The 20,600-nt window shown below is 44.7% G+C and overlaps 1 protein-coding gene across 1 annotated transcript; it reads right to left on the bottom strand.

Annotated features, from left to right (window-relative positions):
• Positions 1-53: 53 nt before the first annotated feature.
• On the bottom strand, positions 54-2,296 carry LOC135543835 (neurosecretory protein VGF-like). Its single transcript, XM_064971160.1, has one exon. It carries the CDS (start codon positions 2,280-2,282, stop codon positions 324-326), a length of 1,959 nt encoding a protein of 652 aa, XP_064827232.1. The 5' UTR covers positions 2,283-2,296; the 3' UTR covers positions 54-323.
• Between the last annotated feature and the right edge of the window lie 18,304 nt (positions 2,297-20,600).

Here is a 20,600-nt window from a genome sequence, read left to right as displayed (position 1 = left end):
GTTCTGACTCACAACGTCAACATCTCCCCTCTCCTCCTCCTCTCCCCTCCCCTCGTCTCTCTCCCCTCCCCTCCTCCTCCTCCCTCCCCTGGTCACAAATAAAAAAAATAAAAAAAATGTGAAAAACAACAGACAAGCAATCTTTCACCACCACCCTCTCTTTCTTTCTTCTCTCTCATCCAATCCTATCCTTCTCTCTCATCCAATCCTATCCTTCTCTCTCCTCCAATCCTATCCTTCTCTCTCATCCAGCCTATTTACTCTCTTCCCTCCCCCTGTTTGGTCCCTTTGTCCTGCGGTAGTGTCTGTCTGTCCTTCTGTCTCTAGTACATTCTGCGTTTCATGTATATTTTGGATATAAAGTTTTCCAGTTCCTCTTGACTGTCCAGCTGAGGAACCAGCCCATCGTCATCTTCATAGTCCCCTCCCACCCTCCCCCCAGCTACACCCAAGCCCCCAGGCCCAGGTGGGTAGTAGAACGGGGGTTGCCTGCCCCTGTTCTGGGGGGAGAGGGGTTTAGGCAGTGGCTGATATGTCCGGGGGTGTGGCAGGATGTAATTGGAGATGTAGGGAGAGGAGGGAAGACGGGGTGGGAGGGGCTGCTGTCTCCAGCCATGCCTACCTCCACCTCTGGCCCTGCCCCCGGCCCTGTGTCTGCGCCTGGTAGGCCGGAGCTCATAGTCCAAGGGCGGGCTGTGGGGTAGCTCCTCCCCCATGGGAGTATTGTCGTAGTACTGGGGTTTGGGGTAGGGGAAGAACACAGGGTAGTAGGCACGGTAGGGTTTCTGGTAGTAGGGGTAGGACGGGAAGGCTAGGAACTGCTTCTGGGGTTTGAACCAGGCGCCCTGCTTGTAGGCCTTGGCCTTGGCTCTGTCCTTGTTCCACTTGTTCTTGTAGGGCTGGTAGTAAGGGTCCTTCTTGGGGTTGGAGGAGGCTGTGTAGTGGTACATGGGGCCAGTCACTAGGGGAGGGGGAACTAGGGGCCGGTAACGCGGGGCGACCGGGTTGCTAAGCGACGTCAGCTCCTTCCTCTTCTTCTTCTCCTCTACGTTGGAGATGATCTGGACCACGTCGTCGGCCGGCAGGTGCAGCTTGCTGCTGATCTCGATCAGCCTGTCAATCATCTGCTGGTCCAGGTCGTCGCCGTCGGTTACCACCTCCTCGGAGCGCTTGTCTTCAGCAGCGTTGACGCCGGCCTTCTGTCTGGCCATGAGGTAGGGCGCCCCCTGCTGCTTCTGTCTCCCCATGTACTGCAGCAACATGTCCGAGGCGATGTCCGCCAGCCTCTGCTCCTCCTCTCTAGCCCTCTCTGCCTCCTCCTGCTGCCGTTGCACCTCCTGCTGCTCTGCACGCGCACGAGCCTCCTCCTCCTCCACCATCGACAAAGCCGCCTCTTCCTCTGCTTCATTCTCAAAGTCGTCCATGAAGTTGCCCCCTAGGGGTGTGTTGCGTGCCCGCTCCTCCTCCCAGTGCAGCTTTTTCCCAGCCTGTGCCAGCTGGGTGTTGTAGGCCTTGTACCCCTTCAGAGGGGGAAGAATCTCGTTGTCTTGGAGACCGAGGTCTATGTTCTGGAAGTAGCCCCGAGCCTTCCGCTGGAGGTCAATAGGCCTCCTATCATCTCCTATCCTACTCCCCTCTGCTCTTTTCTCCTTTTCACCTCCCCATCTCCCTGCTTCACCTTCCTCCTCCTCCTCTTCCTTCTGCTGTCCTCCCTCCTCACCGCCACCACCAGCTCTGTCCCCGTCTTCCTCTAGAAGCCAGCTTCTGTCCTCTGGCCTCTTCCTCTCCTCCCTCTCCTCCTCTTCTTCTATCTCTCTTAACTCCTCTCCCAGAGCTGCTGCCACTAATGCTGGTCCTAGCTGTTCCATCCTTCTCTCCCCCACCCTCCTCTCCTCCTCCTCCTCCTCTTTCCTTGTCTCCTCATCCCTTCTTTCCTCCAAAGGGACTGGATCCCCCTCTCCTCTCCCAGCGTGGTCCAGGGCCTCCAGTAACATAGCGGCTAGAGCCTGGGCAGGGTCCATGTTTGTAGGGCCACCATAGCTCTGTTCCTGGTCCTCTATCCGGTCCTGGGTCTGGTCCAAAGGGTAGCGGAGGGGGCTGGGGCTGATTTCTAGAGGGCTGTGGAAGGGGTTGAGACTGTCCTCTTTAAGGTGTGTCCTAGAGTGCCCTTCCCTCTGCCCATCCCCACCCACAGGGGTGGCGGTCAGCCGTGGAGTGACAGTGAGCAGGACCAATAGGATGAGTCGGGCTGTGGAGGGTGCGTAGTGACTGGTCATGACCATGCAGAACGGGCAGGAGGGGGGGTCCGAGCACCTGTAGAGGAGGGGGGGACATTGAGCAGACTGTTGTAAAATCATTGTTAAGAAGATGGTGACATTTACCATGCTGTATTGTCGTCATAATCTGAGAAGGGAGGGAGCAGGGAGGGAGGGGGCATGAATGGAGGGGGCAGGGAGAGAGGGAGCAGGGAGGGAGCAGGGAGGGAGGGAGCAGAGAGGGAGCATGGAGGCAGGGAGCAGGGAGGGAGCAGGGAGGGAGCATGAATGGAGGGGGCATGGAGAGAGGGAGCAGGGAGGGAGCAGGGAGGGAGGGAGCAGAGAGGGAACATGGAGGCAGGGAGCAGGGAGGGAGCAGGGAGGGAGCATGAATGGAGGGGGAACATGGAGGAGGGAGCAGGGAGCAGGGAGGGAGCAGGGAGGGAGGGAGCAGGAGGGAGCAGGGAACAGGGAGGGAGGGAGCAGGGAGGGGGCAGGGAGGAGGAGGGAGCAGGGTTGGGAGGGAAGGAGGTAGGGAGGGACCAGGGAGGGAGGGAGGGCAGGGAGGGGGAGCAGGAAGGAGGGAGGGAGACCATGGAGGGAGGGACCAGGATGGAGGGGAGGAGACCATGGAGGGAGGGCCCAGGAAGGGAGGGGCAGGGAGGGAGGGAGGGTGGTTGGGAGGGAAGGAGGGAGGAGGAGACCATGGAGGGAGGGACCAGGAAGGGAGGGGCAGGGAGGGAGGGACCAGGAAGGGAGGGGCAGGGAGGGAGGGACCAGGAAGGGAGGGGCAGGGAGGGAGGGACCAGGAAGGGAGGGATAGGGAGGGAGGGAGGGTGGTTGGGAGGGAAGGAGGGAGGAGGAGACCATGGAGGGAGGGACCAGGAAGGGAGGGGCAGGGAGGGACCAGGAAGGGAGGGGCAGGGAGGGAGGGAGCAGGGTGGTTGTATATAAACTGTTTCTATAATTTGGACTATAGCCAACTTGTTTAATAGGGATACTGAGACATCTGGGCAATTGTCCACTTCCCCAGAATCAGATGAACTTGTGAATACCATTCGTATGTCTCTGTGTCCAGTGGTAAAGAAGTTAGAGGTGGCTTTCCAAGCCAATGCTTACTTAACGAGTTCTTCTGACTCTGAATATATAGAATATGGGATCTATTCTGTTCCTAGTCCAGTACATTGCTCCATCTCAGCCAAATCCTCAGAGACGATAATATTAACTTCCACTGCTACGCTGATGATCCCCGGGTCTACATGTACACCCAGCCAGACAGCATCTCAGCTAAACTTGGCAGCTGCCTAGATGACATCAGGGCATGGATGTAAGAGAACTTCTTCCAGCTGAACAGCAGCACGACTGTGACTATGCTTATTGGGTCAAGTAGGTCAGTACTGCTGGAAACTTCTGACCTAAAATTGACGGTCAAGTCACTGTCCACCCCAACCCGGGAGTCAAGTTTGATATCATTTTTCCATCTAAGAAACATTGCCCAGGCTCAAAGCATCGTTCTCCCAGCCAGATGCAGAGAAACTCGTCCATGCCTTCATCTTCTCCCGGATTGACAACGGCAAACGCTTTGTTCGGGGGCCTTCCGGCCAAATCACTACAACGTCTCCAGAATTACACGGTCTCCGTTCCAGCAACGCCCCACTGCTTCAAGTCCCCATGACACATCTTCGTACTATGAGGCCTCCTGCTCTCTCGCCCCTCGCCTGTGGAATGCTCTCCCTGACTATCTGAGAGGCGCTCTATCACAAGGACCTTTTCAAAACATAAAAACCATAAAACCATAAACCATAAAAACCCTTTCTACAGACGGTCTTCAAGTCCTAATCTGTAAAGGCCTTTTAGGATGTATAATTGCTATTTCCTGCCTTGATTCTAAACGTATAATGCTCACATTGCATTTTTTATTTTGTTATCATTATCTATTTATTTTAATATGTTTTATGTAGAGCTTTGAGATAACACTGTAATGAAAAGCACTATACAAATTAAATGTTATTACTTATTATTATTATTATAATTGCCAGAATCTCACAGTATCTGTTTAAATGGGTAGGTCCATTTAAATGATGGATGAATAAAATGACATCAGAAAAGCAGGAAATCACATCCCATTTAACAGTGTCAATATAGTACTGTGTATTCCACTGTGTCTGTTTGCTAATTAATGACATCAGAAAAGCAGGAAATCACATCCCATTTAACACTGTCAATATAGTACTGTGTATTCCATTGTGTCTTTTCTCTAATTAATGACATCAGAAAAGCAGGAAATCACATCCCATTTAACACTGTCAATATAGTACTGTGTATTCCATTGTGTCTTTTCTCTAATTAATGACATCAGAAAAGCAGGAAATCACATCCCATTTAACACTGTCAATATAGTACTGTGTATTCCATTGTGTCTTTTCTCTAATTAATGACATCAGAAAAGCAGGAAATCACATCCCATTTAACACTGTCAATATAGTACTGTGTATTCCATTGTGTCTTTTCTCTAATTAATGACATCAGAAAAGCAAGAAATCACATCCCATTTAACACTGTCAATATAGTACTGTGTATTCCATTGTGTCTTTTCTCTAATTAATGACATCAGAAAAGCAGGAAATCACATCCCATTTAACACTGTCAATATAGTACTGTGTATTCCACTGTGTCTGTTCTCTAATTAATGGAATAGATGTTGTAAAGACACAGTAGCACTACAAAAAATAAAAATAATAATTTAATTTCTATAGCGTTATTGATTACAGATAAAATAATAAATAAACATATTTAAAAAAAATAATGTTTTATGATATATTTTCTTATAGATGCAGTTTGTATAGAACCTCCCTCTCTCTTGGACTCCCTGTCACGCTGTTCTATTGGATTCCTAATGTTGTACGTTTTTCTGTCCTGCGTGTATCTCTCTGTTCTTCCTTTCTTTGTTGGTTCCTGTTTTTTCATTTATTAACCACAATCATGGTTTTTATTTTCTCTTTTTTTCCCTTCTTTTTAATTATTTTTTTCTGCAAAGTGTGTTGATACATGTAAAATGCACTTTAAATAAATCATGATTTGATGAATATCTATATATATAATATAAAAATAACAAATGAACACTGCATGTGAAAAATATAAAGAGTAGAGAGGTGTATTCTGTGGTGTAGAAGCTGTGTAGGTGTATTCTGTGGTGTAGAAGCTGTGTAGGTGTTTCTACACCTGCATTGCTTTCTGTTTAGGGTTTTATGCTGGGTTTCTGTACAGCACTTTGTGACATCAGCTGATGTAAGAAAGGCTTTCTAAATAAATTTGATTCGATTTGTATACAGGCCATAGCAGCAGCAGCGTTAACCCTGCGGAGAGCAGCTGTCGGCAGCTATTAACCTTATATCTGCTTCCTACTGGCTGTCACATTCAGCAGACAGCCTAGCGGTAAGAGGCAGACAGCCTAGCGGTAAGAGGCAGACAGCCTAGTGGCAAGAGGCAGATAGCCTAGCGGTAAGAGGCAGACAGCCTAGCGGTAAGAGGCAGACAGCCTAGTGGCAAGAGGCAGATAGCCTAGCGGTAAGAGCGTTGGACCAGTAACTCGTCAAGGTCGCCAGTTCAAATCCCCAAGCTAACAAGGTGAATAATCTGTAAATGTACCTTTAAAACAAGGAACTTCACCCTAATTGGTTCCGTGTGGATCAGTTGGCCAGGGTTGTGGGTTTGATTCCCACGGGGGACCAATGTGAAAATATATGCATCTGCTCAATGACTGAAATGTAAACGCTCCATAATGACCCCAATCTCCGAACCTGTCTCAGGGGACATTTAACATGTGTGAAAAAGGAGACATATAATTACCCCACTCTAAAGGACATTATCTGATGACAAATATTGGTTACCCAGAAGTAAAATGATAATGTGTCATTTTTTTGGGGGGGGGGTGCTGCTAACAATTGTGGAAACGAAGTCTCCCTCCCTCGCAAAGGGAAACTCTCGGCCAAACCCATCCCTTCCACTAATTTCACCGTGTTTATCATGGCCCCCCAAAAAATCATTTTGGTTTTCATTAACCCTACAATGTTGCCAATTTCGACATTGTGGCTGTGGAATCTAGTGGAAACCCTTTATCATCCGCACACGGGTTTGAAATCACCTCCCCAGTTTTTAAGCATAGCCGTCGACGAATCCTGGTTCATAGGCTACAAATAATCAATGATGAAAACCAATAATTCTAGGTGAGCTGTTGACACACAAAATCTGTCCACGAGAGATTATCTGATGAACAACCGTTTTCTACCGAATCCTATCTGACGACCAGCCGTTTCTACCGAATCCTATCTGACGACCAGCCGTTTCTACCGAATCCTATGACGACCAGCCGTTTCTACCGAATCCTATGACGACCAGCCGTTTCTACCGAATCCTATCTGACGACCAGCCGTTTCTACCGAATCCTATCTGACGACCAGCCGTTTCTACCGAATCCTATCTGACGACCATCCGTCTCTACTGAGTTCTGAATTACATTATATGAGAACATCAGACGCAATTTCACATGAGGCTTCTGTTGATTTCTAACAGATGTTAGAGGAGCCTTTAAATCAATACTTTGTGCAGTACTGGTTTTGGTACAGCCGGAGAAACAGATGGCAAAATGGGAATGTGTAGCCATGTCGCCTATGTGCTTCAAATCTATACATTTTTGGAGTACAAAATTGTAAATTCAAAACGGTCAAAGTTGGTATCTAAATTGCATTGACATATTCTCCCATATGTTCCCGGAAAAAAAAGCACCGTCCTCAACTCATCCACCAAAACAAGACATACGGATTACCGGCTTCAAAGCGTCATACATGCGGAATAATGACAGCGACAGTACAACACCGACATTATGAAGCTGTTCGTGCTCTGTTTATTTTGTCTAGCGGCAGCAACACGCGCAGCTGCATTCCGATGCTTCCATATGGACACGAGCCCGACTCGTCTGCCTGCGCTGCGCACCAGGACACCCATGCGTAAAACCGCGAGCCACCTTGTTAATGTTAACCCGCTCTCTGGTTCCGTTCAACTATTCACCGCTGAGTTCGTTATTATGACACCTCACGTCGCTGTCCGAAGTCGTACGGTAAGGTATGTAGAATGACAGAAAGGGCGTTAATGGTATGTAGATCGTCAGAAAGAACGGTCTCTCGATTTTTCCGGATCTGTGTGTGAAATTATGTCTGTGCTGTTTTTTTGGGGGGTGGTCACATTCAGTCGAGGAGCGAGAGAAGAATGCATTTTTTCCGCCTATTTAAAAAAGAGCAAATCTGATATATTCACCACGTAGCCAAAACGGTGACGGATAAATGTGTCTATATAGCCAACGTTATAAATGCGCATTTTAATTTTCAAACTAACCATGACGAGTTGGGCACCAATTGCGAGAGAATTTCGTTCTTGTGAGGAAAGCAAATAATAAATATCCTATACCCAAATATAGTGATATTGTGAAATAAGGCACCAAACACCAACAGCAGCAAAGAGACACGTGTCCATGGTTCAGTAGGGCTATGGCAAAATATTTAGTTCGGGATTTTTAAGTTTCATCTTTTTTCTTTTCTTTTACAATAGCCTATATTAATTCACTAGACCGCTTTAATATGTGGAGTGTCTTTAGCCTAACCTATAGCCTTTAGTATCAGAATTATAATTGTACATTTTAAGGTGTTTAGCCCATTACAGGCGATATTACCTATAATTCTACATGTCCTTTGCCACACCGTCGCTGCGCTTCTTCAGAGTTTCCTAACCAATGAAAACAGAACTTCTTCAACCTTACAGTCTATCCAGATTGTTCAAGATACAATAAAACGCTCCTTTAATTGCAAACAAATACACAGCAGGGGACAAACCGAGAGTTGTTTTTCTGACAACCTAATTATGAATGTATTAAAACACAGTGTCATGTACGTAGTTCCAGCAGAACATTCCCATACTGACCCCCCGTCTTTACGCACTCCTTCAGATGCCTTCAAGTCACTCTGTTCTGCAAACGGATCCTTTTAGATAAATCAACGGGACATTATTATAGTTCCCAACTATGGAGAGTCCTTTAATACTCCTGGCGTGTTCATTCCCCAGAGAGTTTAGTTATAATATCAACAGGCAACCGTTACCGCGCCTGGTGTGGGACAGAAACAGAGAAAATGAAAGAGAGAAAAGGAGAGATAGACAGATTGAAGAAGGAAAGAGAGAGAAAAAGATGTTGTAACTCACCTGTATTCCTGCGAGGGAGAAGTGCTGTATCTTGTGCCTCTGGCAGTCTCAGCCTACACTTCATAAATGATTCATAAACAGTTTCAACGTCTTCAACCTCTTCTCTCGGGCGACTGGAACATCAACTATGTGGAAAAGTGATATTGGTGTTTTATTTTGGGTCAACAGTTTATGTGATGTGTTTGTTTCTCAACGAACAACTGTCAAAAACACTTTTAGTTTTGTCGCATCTGTGCGTCGTGAGGAGAGTTTTCAGCACCACGGCCAGCGCAACTTTCCTTTATATTCCCCCCCTGACCTCGTGATGCGGCGCGACTGACGTCAGCTCCATTGATAAGAGGAGATAGAACTCGGAGGGTATGCTGGCCTGCGCGCTGATGAATGAACGGAAATGGCATGAATGAAATAGTACTTTTCCTTCAATGAAAGCAAGGAGTACATTGAAGCTGTGGAAAGATTGAGGGGCGGCAGCCATTTTGTGACTAGGATGTTGTTGTTAGGTTAGGTTGGGTTATAGGTACCCCTCCTCCCCAGACATACGTGTTAAGGAGGAGCAGGAAAAGGCACAGTGACTCTTACCTTTCTGGTAGCTTAATAATTAGGGTGATTTGATAACCTGCACCAGAGACCGAATGACTTGAACATCTCCATACCCGGGCTGGTGCAGCGCTATTTCCCGAGCCGCTTCTCCTCTCCTGTGCGGCCGAACGGTTCTTTTTATATATATATATGTCACTGATCCTCCGTGGAAGGGCCGCGCGGGCTGCACACGGTTCAGCTCTGTTCCTCTCAATCTCCTGGGCTCGCTCAATTTTCTGGGCTCGCTCAATTTTCTGGGCTCGCTCAATTTCCTGCTCTTTGTCTCGCACTGTCTCTGGCTCTCCTCCCATCTGTCAGCCACCCTTTCTACTTCTGACGGGTCTTCTGATCACCAGTTATCTCCCTCTCTCACACACGCAAGCACACACACACACACACACACACACACACACACACACACACACACACACACACACACACACACACACACACACACACACACACACACACACACACACACACACACACACACACACACACACACACACACACACACACACACACACACACACACACACACAAGCACACAAGCGTGGTGCAGTGAATGGAGGGTGATTAACCCCGGCTCTGAGCGGATCAGTGAGTTGAATGTGTGTCTATTTTCCTTTCTGATTCAGATGTTAATGTGTTAACGGTGCTCTCACTGAGAAACACACTAACCCAACTGGGAACGGTCTGTTCTATTCTGTTCTATTCTGTTCTATTCTGTTTTAATCTGTTTTATTCTATTCTGTTCTATTCTGTTTTATTCTGTTCTATTCTGTTCTATTCTGTTTTATTCTGTTTGATTCTATTCTGTTCTATTCTGTTCTATTCTGTTTTAATCTGTTCTATTCTGTTTTATTCTGTTTGATTCTATTCCGTTATGTTCTGTTTTAATCTGATCTATTCTGTTATGTTCTGTTTTAATCTGTTCTATTCTGTTTTATTCTGTTTTATTCTGTTTTATTCTGTTTTATTCTGTTCTATTCTGTTTTATTCTGTTTTATTCTGTTCTATTCTGTTCTATTCTGTTTTATTCTGTTTGATTCTATTCTGTTCTATTCTGTTTTAATCTGATCAATTCTGTTTTAATCTGTTTTATTCTGCTTTAATCTGTTCTATTCTGTTCTATTCTGTTCTATTCTGTTTTAATCTGTTCTATTCTGTTCTATTCTGTTTTAATCTGTTCTATTCTGTTCTATTCTGCTTTAATCTGTTCTATTCTGTTCTATTCTGTTCTATTCTGTTTTAATCTGTTCTATTCTGTTCTATTCTGCTTTAATCTGTTCTATTCTATTCTATTCTGTTCTATTCTGTTTTAATCTGTTCTATTCTGTTCTATTCTGTTTTAATCTGTTCTATTCTATTCTGTTCTATTCTGTTTTAATCTGTTCTATTCTGTTCTATTTTATTCCATTTTATTTCATTCTATTATTTTCTACTCTATTCTGCATTTTATTATACATCATATAATGTATTATAGTGGGAAACATATTGTGGTAATTTATGTATTTGTTCAATCTTGCTTACCACACCACTAATTTATGTTTGATTAATTTGCTTTCTTCTACTATGACCTAATAATGATCAGACATGTTATAATACCAGTATATTTCTCCTAATACTATTCTATACTATTTCAGGTGATCATTTTATGGTTGTATGAAGACTTTAAATTAATTCATTTTTTTTGCATTTTTAAGTTGTTACCAAATGTGTGTTTAAAAAAAGAATAAAACACACATTTGGTAACTACTTGAAAAGGTCATAGTGCAATTCAATAAAATTCTTGTTCTTTGGTAGTTAGGTCAATTGTAAATAGTACTATAAAATATAACCACATTTTAAATTGAGTTTGGCTAAAGGGCAAGTTACACAGTGTTAGTCTACTGATGAGAGACTGCAAATGGTGTCAATAAAATATAATGAATTCTGCTGTTCGAAAACACACCACAACAGAAACAACCAATGAAATATATAGGCTAATTCTGCTGTTAGAAAACACACCACAACAGAAACAACCAATGAAATATATAGGCTAATTCTGCTGTTAGAAAACACACCACAACAGAAACAACCAATTTGAGGTGGAAGAGATACTCTATAATTTCTCAGTTTACATTAAAAATTACATTAAAAAAGTGTTTTTATTGTTAAAACAATGGATAAGTGCATTAGTTGAAATGGAAACCACAGTGACACTATATATACTCAGAGTATACCAAATGTTAGGACCACATTCCTAATATTGAGTTGCACCCCTCCCTTCCATTTTTACCTCAGAGCTGCCTCAGTTCGATAAGGGCATGGACTCCACCTTGTGTCGATAGCGTTCTACAGAGATGCTGGTCCATGTTGACCCCAATGTTTCCCACAGTTGTGTCAAGTTAGCTAGATGCCCATTGGGTGGTGGACCATTCTTGATACACAAAGGGACCGTTGAGTGTGAAAAATCCAGCATCGTTGCAGTTCTTGACTCAAACTGGTGCGCTTGGCACCTACTACCATACCCCGTTCAAAGGCACTTAAATATTTTGTCTTGCCAATTCACCCTCCGAATGGCACACACCATGTCTCCAGGCTTAAAAATCCTTTTCTAAACCTGTCTCCTCCCCTTCATCTACATTGATTGAAGTGGATTTAACAGGTGACATCGATAGGGGATCACAGCTTTCACCTGGATTCACCTGGTCAGTCTGTCATGGAAAGAGCAGCTCAGCGTAATATTACAATACTATTATTACTGCAGGTGTTCTTAATGTTTTGTCCAGTTAATGTAATATTACAATACTATTATTACTGCAGGTGTTCTTAATGTTTTGTCCAATTAATGTAATATTACAATACTATTACTACTGCAGATGTTCTTAATGTTTTGTCCACTTAATGTAATATTACAATACTATTATTACTGCAGGTGTTCTTAATGTTTTGTCCAATTAATGTAATATTACAATACTATTACTACTGCAGGTGTTCTTAATGTTTTGTCCACTTAATGTAATATTACAATATTATTATTACTGCAGGTGTTCTTAATGTTTTGTCCAATTAATGTAATATTACAATACTATTACTACTGCAGGTGTTCTGAATGTTTTGTCCACTCAATGTAATATTACAATACTATTATTACTGCAGGTGTTCTTAATGTTTTGTCCACTTAATGTACTATTACAATACTATTATTACTGCAGGTGTTCTTAATGTTTTGTCCACTTAATGTAATATTACAATACTATTATTACTGCAGGTGTTCTTAATGTTTTGTCCACTTAATGTAATATTACAATAATACTATTATTACTGCAGGTGTTCTTAATGTTTTGTCCACTTAATGTAATATTACAATACTATTAATACTGCAGGTGTTCTTAATGTTTTGTCCACTAAGTGTATATTTAATAGAACATTAGTATGACCATATCTATGTTACATCAAAACCCTCCAGAAGGCTAAAAGCTAAAACACATTGGTTCTTAAACCTAACACAAAGACTGTCATCCAGCGTGTGTGTGTTTGTGTTTGTGTGTGTGTCTGTGTGTGCGTGTGCGTGTGTGTGTATACGTGCGTGCATGTGCGTGTGTGTACGTGCGTGTGCGAGTGTGTGTGTGTGTGTTTGTGCATGTACGTGTGAGTGTGTGTGCGTGTGTGTGTGTGTGCGTGTGTGTGTGGTGTGTGTGTGTGTGTGTATGTGCGTGCGTGAGCGTGTGTGTGTGCGTGCGTGCGCGTGTGTGTGTGCGTGCGTGCGCGCATGTGTGTGTGTGCGTGTGTGTACGTGCGTGTGTGTGTGTGTACGTGCGTGCGTATACGTGCGTGCATGTGTGTGTGTGTGTGTACGTGCGTGCGTGTACGTGTGAGTGTGTGTGTGCGTGTACGTGTGTGTGTGTGTGTGTATACGTGCGTGTGCGTGTGTGTGTGTGTGTGTGTGTGTGTATGTGTGAGTGCGTGTGTGTGTGTGAGTGCGTGTGTGTGTGTGTATGTGTGAGTGTGTGCGTGTGTATGTGTGAGTGCGTGTGTGTGTGTGAGTGCGTGTGTGTGTGTGTGTGTACATACTTCCAGTCTTGATGAAGACCGAGATTCAATCAGCTCAAGTGTTAGCAGAAAACCCCCATAGCGGATGTTTTGGTGTTTGTCAAATTGGTGAGCAGCTGCTCTTGTGATCATTGCCACAAAGCCACACCTGCCTCACTCGCGGTAGAAGTTCAGAATGAGAAAGTGTAAATAGTCTGGGTGGCCATTTGCTTTATAGAAATAATGACGATTTGAAACATCATTAAAAGAAATAAGGAGACGGTTTTCTATCATCCTCATGGAGATGTAAACAAAGCTGCATAATATTCTGTTAATGTGACTCCGTGCAGCCAATGGCCATGCTTTAGGTGCAGCCAATGGCCATGCTTTAGGTGCAGCCAATGGCCATGCTTTAGGTGCAGCCAATGGCCATGCTTTAGGTGCAGCCAATGGCGATGCTTTAGGTGCAGCCAATGGCCATGCTTTAGGTGCAGCCAATGGCCATGCTTTAGGTGCAGCCAATGGCCATGCTTTAGGTGCAGCCAATGGCCATGCTTTAGGTGCAGCCAATGGCCATGCTTTAGGTGCAGCCAATGGCCATGCTTTAGGTGCAGCCAATGGCCATGCTTTAGGTGCAGCCAATGGCCATGCTTTAGGTGCAGCCAATGGCCATGCTTTAGGTGCAGCCAATGGCGATGCTTTAGGTGCAGCCAATAGCCATGCTTTAGGTGCAGCCAATGGCAATGCTTTAGGTGCAGCCAATGGCCATGCTTTAGGTGCAGCCAATGGCCATGCTTTAGGTGCAGCCAATGGCGATGCTTTAGGTGCAGCCAATGGCCATGCTTTAGGTGCAGCCAATGGCCATGCTTTAGGTGCAGCCAATGGCGATGCTTTAGGTGCAGCCAATGGCCATGCTTTAGGTGCAGCCAATGGCCATGCTTTAGGTGCAGCCAATGGCGATGCTTTAGGTGCAGCCAATGGCGATGCTTTAGGTGCAGCCAATGGCGATGCTTTAGGTGCCAGGAGGCCATGGTGGATTTGACTCTAAATCCAGTTCCTCCGAACGCGGATGTCGGCTAAACAAATCTGTTTGAAAAACAAAATATCTGTTTTTAATTTGTCGTGTTCAGGTGATATTGTGGAGCCTGTGGATTAAAAGAATGTTCACACTTTTTTTTTAAACGCTGTATTAAAAACAACTCAATTTGGTTAAATATTGGACAGAACACATTAGGTCAAATGTTATTTGTCACATGTGTCAAATACAACAGGTGTAGTAGACCTTACAGTGAAATTCTGACTACAACAGGTGTAGTAGACCTTACAGTGAAATGCTGAATACAACAGGTGTAGTAGACCTCACAGTGAAATGCTGAATACAACAGGTGTAGTAGACCTTACAGTGAAATGCTGAATACAACAGGTGTAGTAGACCTTACAGTGAAATGCTGAATACAACAGGTGTAGTAGACCTCACAGTGAAATGCTGAATACAACAGGTGTAGTAGACCTTACAGTGAAATGCTGAATACAACAGGTGTAGTAGACCTTACAGTGAAATGCTGAATACAACAGGTGTAGTAGACCTTACAGTGAAAGTGAAATGCAGTGAAATGCTGAATACAACAGGTGTAGTAGACCTCACAGTGAAATGCTGAATACAACAGGTGTAGTAGACCTCACAGTGAAATGCTGAATACAACAGGTGTAGTAGACCTCACAGTGAAATGCTGAATACAACAGGTGTAGTAGACCTCACAGTGAAAGAATACAACAGGTGTAGTAGACATTACAGTGAAATGCTGAATACAACAGGTGTAGTAGACCTCACAGTGAAATGCTGAATACAACAGGTGTAGCAGACCTCACAGTGAAATGCTGAATACAACAGGTGTAGTAGACCTCACAGTGAAATGCTGAATACAACAGGTGTAGTAGACCTCACAGTGAAATGCTGAATACAACAGGTGTAGTAGACCTTACAGTGAAATGCTTACTTACAAGCCCTTAACCCACAATGCAGTTCAATAAATAGAGGTAATAAAATATTTACTAAATAAACTAAAATAAGTAAATCGAATCAATCAAAAAGTACCTGAATAACAAACAGCTGAGTTGCAGCAGTGTAAAATCAAAGGGGGGAGGGATCAGTGTCAATAGTCTGGTGGCCATTTGATTAGTTGCTCTGCAGTCTTTTGGCTTGGGGGTAGAAGCTGTTAAGGAGCCTCTTTTTTGGGCCTTCTTCTGACACCGCCTAGTATAGAGGTCCTGGATGGCAGGAAGCTTGGCCCCAGTGATATACCGGGCCGTACGCATTACCCTCTGTAGTTCCTTAGGCTCAGATGCCGAGCAGTTGCCATACCAAGCGGTGATGCAACCAATCAGGATGCTCTCAAATGGTGCAGCTGTAGAACTTTTTGAGGATCTGGGGACCCATGCCAGAACTTTTCAGTCTCCTTAAGGGGAAATGGCCTCTTCACGACTGTCTTGCTGGTTTTGGATCATGATAGATGTGGACACCAAGGAACTTGAAACTCTCGACCCGCACCACTACAGTCCCGTCAATGTTAATGGGGGTCTGTTCGGCCCTCGTTTTCCTATAGTCCACTATCAGCTCCTTTGTATTTCTCACATTGAGGGAGATGTTGTTTTCCTGCCACCACACAACCAGGTCTCTGACCTCCTCCCAATAGGCTGTCTCATCGTTGTTGGTGATCAGGCCTACCACTGTTGTGTCGACAGCAAACTTAATGATGGTGTTGGAGTCGTGCTTGGCCATGCAGTCGTGGGTGAACAGGGAGTACAGGAGGGGACTAAGCACACACCACTGAGGGGCCCCAGTGTTGAGGATAAGCATTGCAGATGTGTTGTTGCCTACCCTTACCACCTGGGGGCGGCCCGTCAGGAAGTCCAGGATCCAGTTGCAGAGGGAGGTGTTTAGTCCCAGGGTCCTTAGCTTAGTGATGAGCTTTGAGGGCACTATGGTTTTGAACGCTGAGCTGTAGTCAATGAACAGCCAGGGAGAGTTTGAAAATGTCAGTGAAGGCGCTTGCCTGCTCTGAGTTACACGTCCTGGTAATTTGTCTGGCCTCGCGGCTTTGTGAATGTTGACCTGTTTAAAGGTCTTGCTCACAATCGGCTACGGAGAGCGTGATCACACAGTCATCCAGAACAGCTGGTGCTCTCATGCATGCCTCAGTGTTGCTTGCCAGAGCCAGGTTGGGTTGTTGATGCTGAGTTATTGATCTACGGTCAGAGATGGGCAGAATTTCTATTACAATTATTTGGAAAATACCATTTAAATTTAATTAATTAATTAATTATTTTAATTACTTCTGAGTATTTTGTTATACAATGGGCTGAACTACACCAATATATTTTTTTAACAAGATATTTTTTATAACTGTTATTTTTGATAACAAAATACTTTTCTATACCATTATAGTTGATTCACAATTTTGTGGCTCCCCCTTTCATTAAACATCACATTGAGCCGACAACAATCTCACCCAATCACATTTCCTGACTGCTTCAATTGGTTTCAAGTTGCTGCTAGGATATTCTAGTCTCACGAGGAACATTAAACGCCTCTAAATATGGAGTGCGTGGCCTCATGCGCCGATGTGACTTTAAGATTGTACCGTTTTAAACATCCGATTAGTTTCAATCCAGGAAGAAACAGTTTCGCTGATGTCACAGTGAAGTATCATTTGAAGGCCTCGGTGGGTAGTTAGATAAGGAAATGTTCTATCAAAGAGGGATCTATAATCTAAAGAAGGAAAGCGCCCACATCTCTACTGATGATGCACTGTGCCGTGTTGATGACGCGCTGATCTGTCTGCCATGGGATTCAGGGGTGAGGGAAATGTTTAAAATGAACCTCTGGGTAGGAAAGATACTTATTCTCCAGGGATAAATTAAAATATTCCACTTCTGGATAGACTAAAAGATAGCCTATCTATTCTCTCTGGATAGACCTAGTGAGAATAGTTTCCTTCTCCCTGGGGAGTTCAATGTCGAGGCGTCGATGCTATCAGCACTTCATGTTGGAGGCTTTGTTTTGCACTGTGACTCATCTTGGTTGTATTTAGCAGATGTGAACATGAGTTTAGTCTCAAGGTAAAACATGTCTGTGTGCAACGGATCAAATGGAGTTGTAATTTATTGTGATATAGGCCTCTGCTGTATTGGATCCACGTGCGCTTGGAGAGACATTTTGGTGTGTGTGTGTGTGTGAGGAAAGCGGAGAGCCACAGGGCAGATGCTGATATAACTGCTTGGCATTATCAACTGCCACTCAGCATTAGACCCCTACCCCCACGCCCGCGCCTGCGCCCGCGCGCTGACTCACGGCCCTCCGCTTGGCCACTCTCACAGATTAGATTACCACCGGGACACTATTTAATGGAACACATACACACCTCTCTCTCTCTCTCTCTCTCTCTCTGTGTTTCTCTCTCTCTCTCTGTTTCTCTCTCTCTCTCACACTCCCTCTCCCTCTCTCTCTCACTCTCTCCCTCTCTCTCTGTTCTCTCTCTCATTGGTGTACATTAGAGAGGGTAAAACAAAGAGTGCCTGGGTCTGTCTGTCTGTCTGTCTGTCTGTCTGTCTGTCTGTCTGTCTGTCTGTCTGTAGGGGAGAGTGAATCTGTCTGTCTGTCTGTCTGTCTGTCTGTGAGAGAGAGAATGTCTGTGAGAGAGAATGTCTGTGAGAGAGAGAGAATAGGGGAGAGTGAGAGAGAGAATGAGAGAGAGAATGTGAGAGAGAGAATGTGAGAGAGAGAATGAGAGAGAGAATGTGAGAGAGAGAATAGGGGAGAGTGAGAGAGAGAATGAGAGAGAGAATAGGGGAGAGTGAGAGAGAGAATTTAGGGGGGGAGGGTGAGAGAGAGAATAGGGGAGAGAGAGAGAATATGGGAGAGAATAGGGAGAGAGAGAGAATAGGGGAGAGTGAGAGAGAGAATAGGGAAGTGAGGGGAGGGGGGTGAGAGAGAGAGGGGAGAGTGAGAGGGAATAGGGGAGTGAGAGAGAGAATAGGGGAGAGTGAGAGAGAGAATAGGGGAGAGTGAGAGAGAGAATAGGGGAGAGTGAGAGAGAGAATAGGGAGAGAGAATAGGGGAGAGTGAGAGAGAGAATAGGGGGGGAGAGAGAGAATAGGGGAGAGTGAGAGAGAGAGAATAGGGAGGGGAGAGAGAATAGGGGAGGGTGAGAGAGAGAATAGGGGAGGGTGAGAGAGAGAATAGGGGAGGGTGAGAGAGAGAATAGGGGAGAGTGAGAGAGAGAATAGGGGAGAGTGAGAGAGAATAGGGAAGTGAGAGGAGAATAGGGGAGTGAGAGAGAGAATAGGGGGAGAGTGAGGGAGAGAATAGGGGAGAGTGAGAGAGAGAATAGTGGGAGAGAATAGGGGAGAGTGAGAGAGAATAGGGGAGAGTGAGAGAGAGAATAGGGGAGAGTGAGAGAGAGAATAGGGGAGAGTGAGAGAGAGAATAGGGGAGAGTGAGAGAGAGAATAGGGGAGAGTGAGAGAGAGAATAGGGGAGAGTGAGAGAGAGAATAGGGGAGGGTGAGAGAGAGAATAGGGGAGAGTGAGAGAGAGATGTGTTCTTCCTGAGCTGCTTCTGCCTCTCTGCTTACGTCTCTAACCAGCAGTGTTCTAATGGATAACACATAATGTGGACCTCATGAATAAAAGACTCTCCACCAAAATACACACGCAAACCAAGCATAGAAAATAGAAAAACACTTCCTACCGGCTACCGGGTAAGATCCCTGTACACGCCCCCTTCACAGGCCTGCTTAATGGGGTGGGCAGCAGCGCCTGCGCCCACACATGCAACACACAGGTCGAGTGTGTTTGTGTGTATGTGTGTATGTGAATGTGTAGGGGAGAGTTGTGGAGAGTTGTGTATGTGTGTATGTGTGTAGTGTGTGTGTGTAGGGGAGAGTGTTTGTGTGTATGTGTGTATGTGTGTATGTGTGTTAGGGGAGAGTGTGTGTAGTGAGTGTGAGAGAGAATGCGTGTATGTAGGGGAGAGTGTAGTGAGAGAGAGAATAGGGGAGAGTGAGAGAGAGAATGTGTGTATGTGTTTGTGTGTATGTGTGTATGTGTGTATGTGTGTATGTGTGTGAGAGAGAGAATAGGGGAGAGTGTGTGTGTGAGAGAGAATGTGAGAGAGTGTATGTGTTCTTCCTGAGCTGCTTCTGCTGTGTAGTGTTCTAATGGATAACACATAATGTGACCTCATGTGACTCTCCACCAAAATACACACGCAAACCAAGCATAGAAAATGAAAAACACTTCCTGTGTATCCCTGTGTGTATGGGGTGTGTATGTGTGTTTGTATGTGTGTTTGTGTGTGTATGTGTGTATGTGTGTATGTGTGTGTGTGTGTGTATGTGTATGTGTGTATGTGTGTATGTGTGTTGTGTGTTGTGTGTGTGTGTATGCGTGTATGTGTGTATGTGTGTATGTGTATGTGTGTATGTGTGTATGTGTGTTTGTGTGTGTATGCGTGTATGCGTGTATGCGTGTATGTGTGTATGTGTATGTGTGTATGTGTGTATGTGTGTTTGTGTGTGTATGCGTGTATGCGTGTATGTGTGTATGTGTATGTGTGTATGTGTGTTTGTGTGTGTATGCGTGTATGCGTGTATGTGTGTATGTGTGTATGTGTGTATGTGTTTGTGTGTATGTGTGTATGTGTGTATGTGTGTATGTGTGTATGTGTGTGTGTATGTGTGTATGTGTGTATGTGTGTTTGTGTGTGTATGCGTGTATGCGTGTATGTGTGTTTGTGTGTATGTGTGTATGTGTGTATGTGTGTATGTGTGTTTGTGTGTATGTGTGTATGTGTGTTTGTGTGTATGTGTGTTTGTTTGTATGTGTGTATGTGTGTATGTGTGTATGTGTGTATGTGTGTATGTGTGTATGCGTGTATGTGTGTATGTGTGTATGCGTGTATGTGTGTATGTGTGTATGCGTGTATGTGCGTATGTGTGTATGTGTGTATGTGTGTTGGATCAAATTACCATCAAATCTGACGTTCGGGTTCACAGAGCAGTGGACACAGCGGATGTGATGTTGCAAGGAGAATCTAATGTTGTAAACGTACATGAACTATTCCACAGGAGTGATGTTACTTTTGATTTAAAAAGCTACCAATTAATAAGGACATTTTGTTCTTCAGTGATACATGGAAACACCCAGCCCTGCACAACGGGTTGATAGTCTATAGGTCCATAATCCTCCCAGAACGGTTAGGCCTGTTCATTCTCATCAGATTATATGACCATAAATATTACTGTATTGGCTTTAAACAACGTGCCAACATTTTAAAATAACCACTTCCTTATAGGTACACTGTAAAGGGTTACAGATAATTTGACACACAGCTCGGTGGCATGTCCAATTCTGTATTTCATATTACAGTATATTATTACATTACATTCTGTACACCTACTGTAATATGAATACGGTATTAAAGCAAGACCTGTGTAATGAC

Source organism: Oncorhynchus masou, chromosome 8 (assembly GCF_036934945.1).
Source record: "Oncorhynchus masou masou isolate Uvic2021 chromosome 8, UVic_Omas_1.1, whole genome shotgun sequence".
NCBI classification, from domain to species: Eukaryota; Metazoa; Chordata; class Actinopteri; order Salmoniformes; family Salmonidae; genus Oncorhynchus; species Oncorhynchus masou.
This window is presented reverse-complemented; position numbering and strand designations above follow the sequence as displayed.

Coding starts and splice junctions, on each gene's coding strand:
- LOC135543835 (XM_064971160.1), bottom strand. CDS start 2,282: ATGGTCATGACCAGTCACTACGCACCCTCCACAGCCCGACTCATCCTA.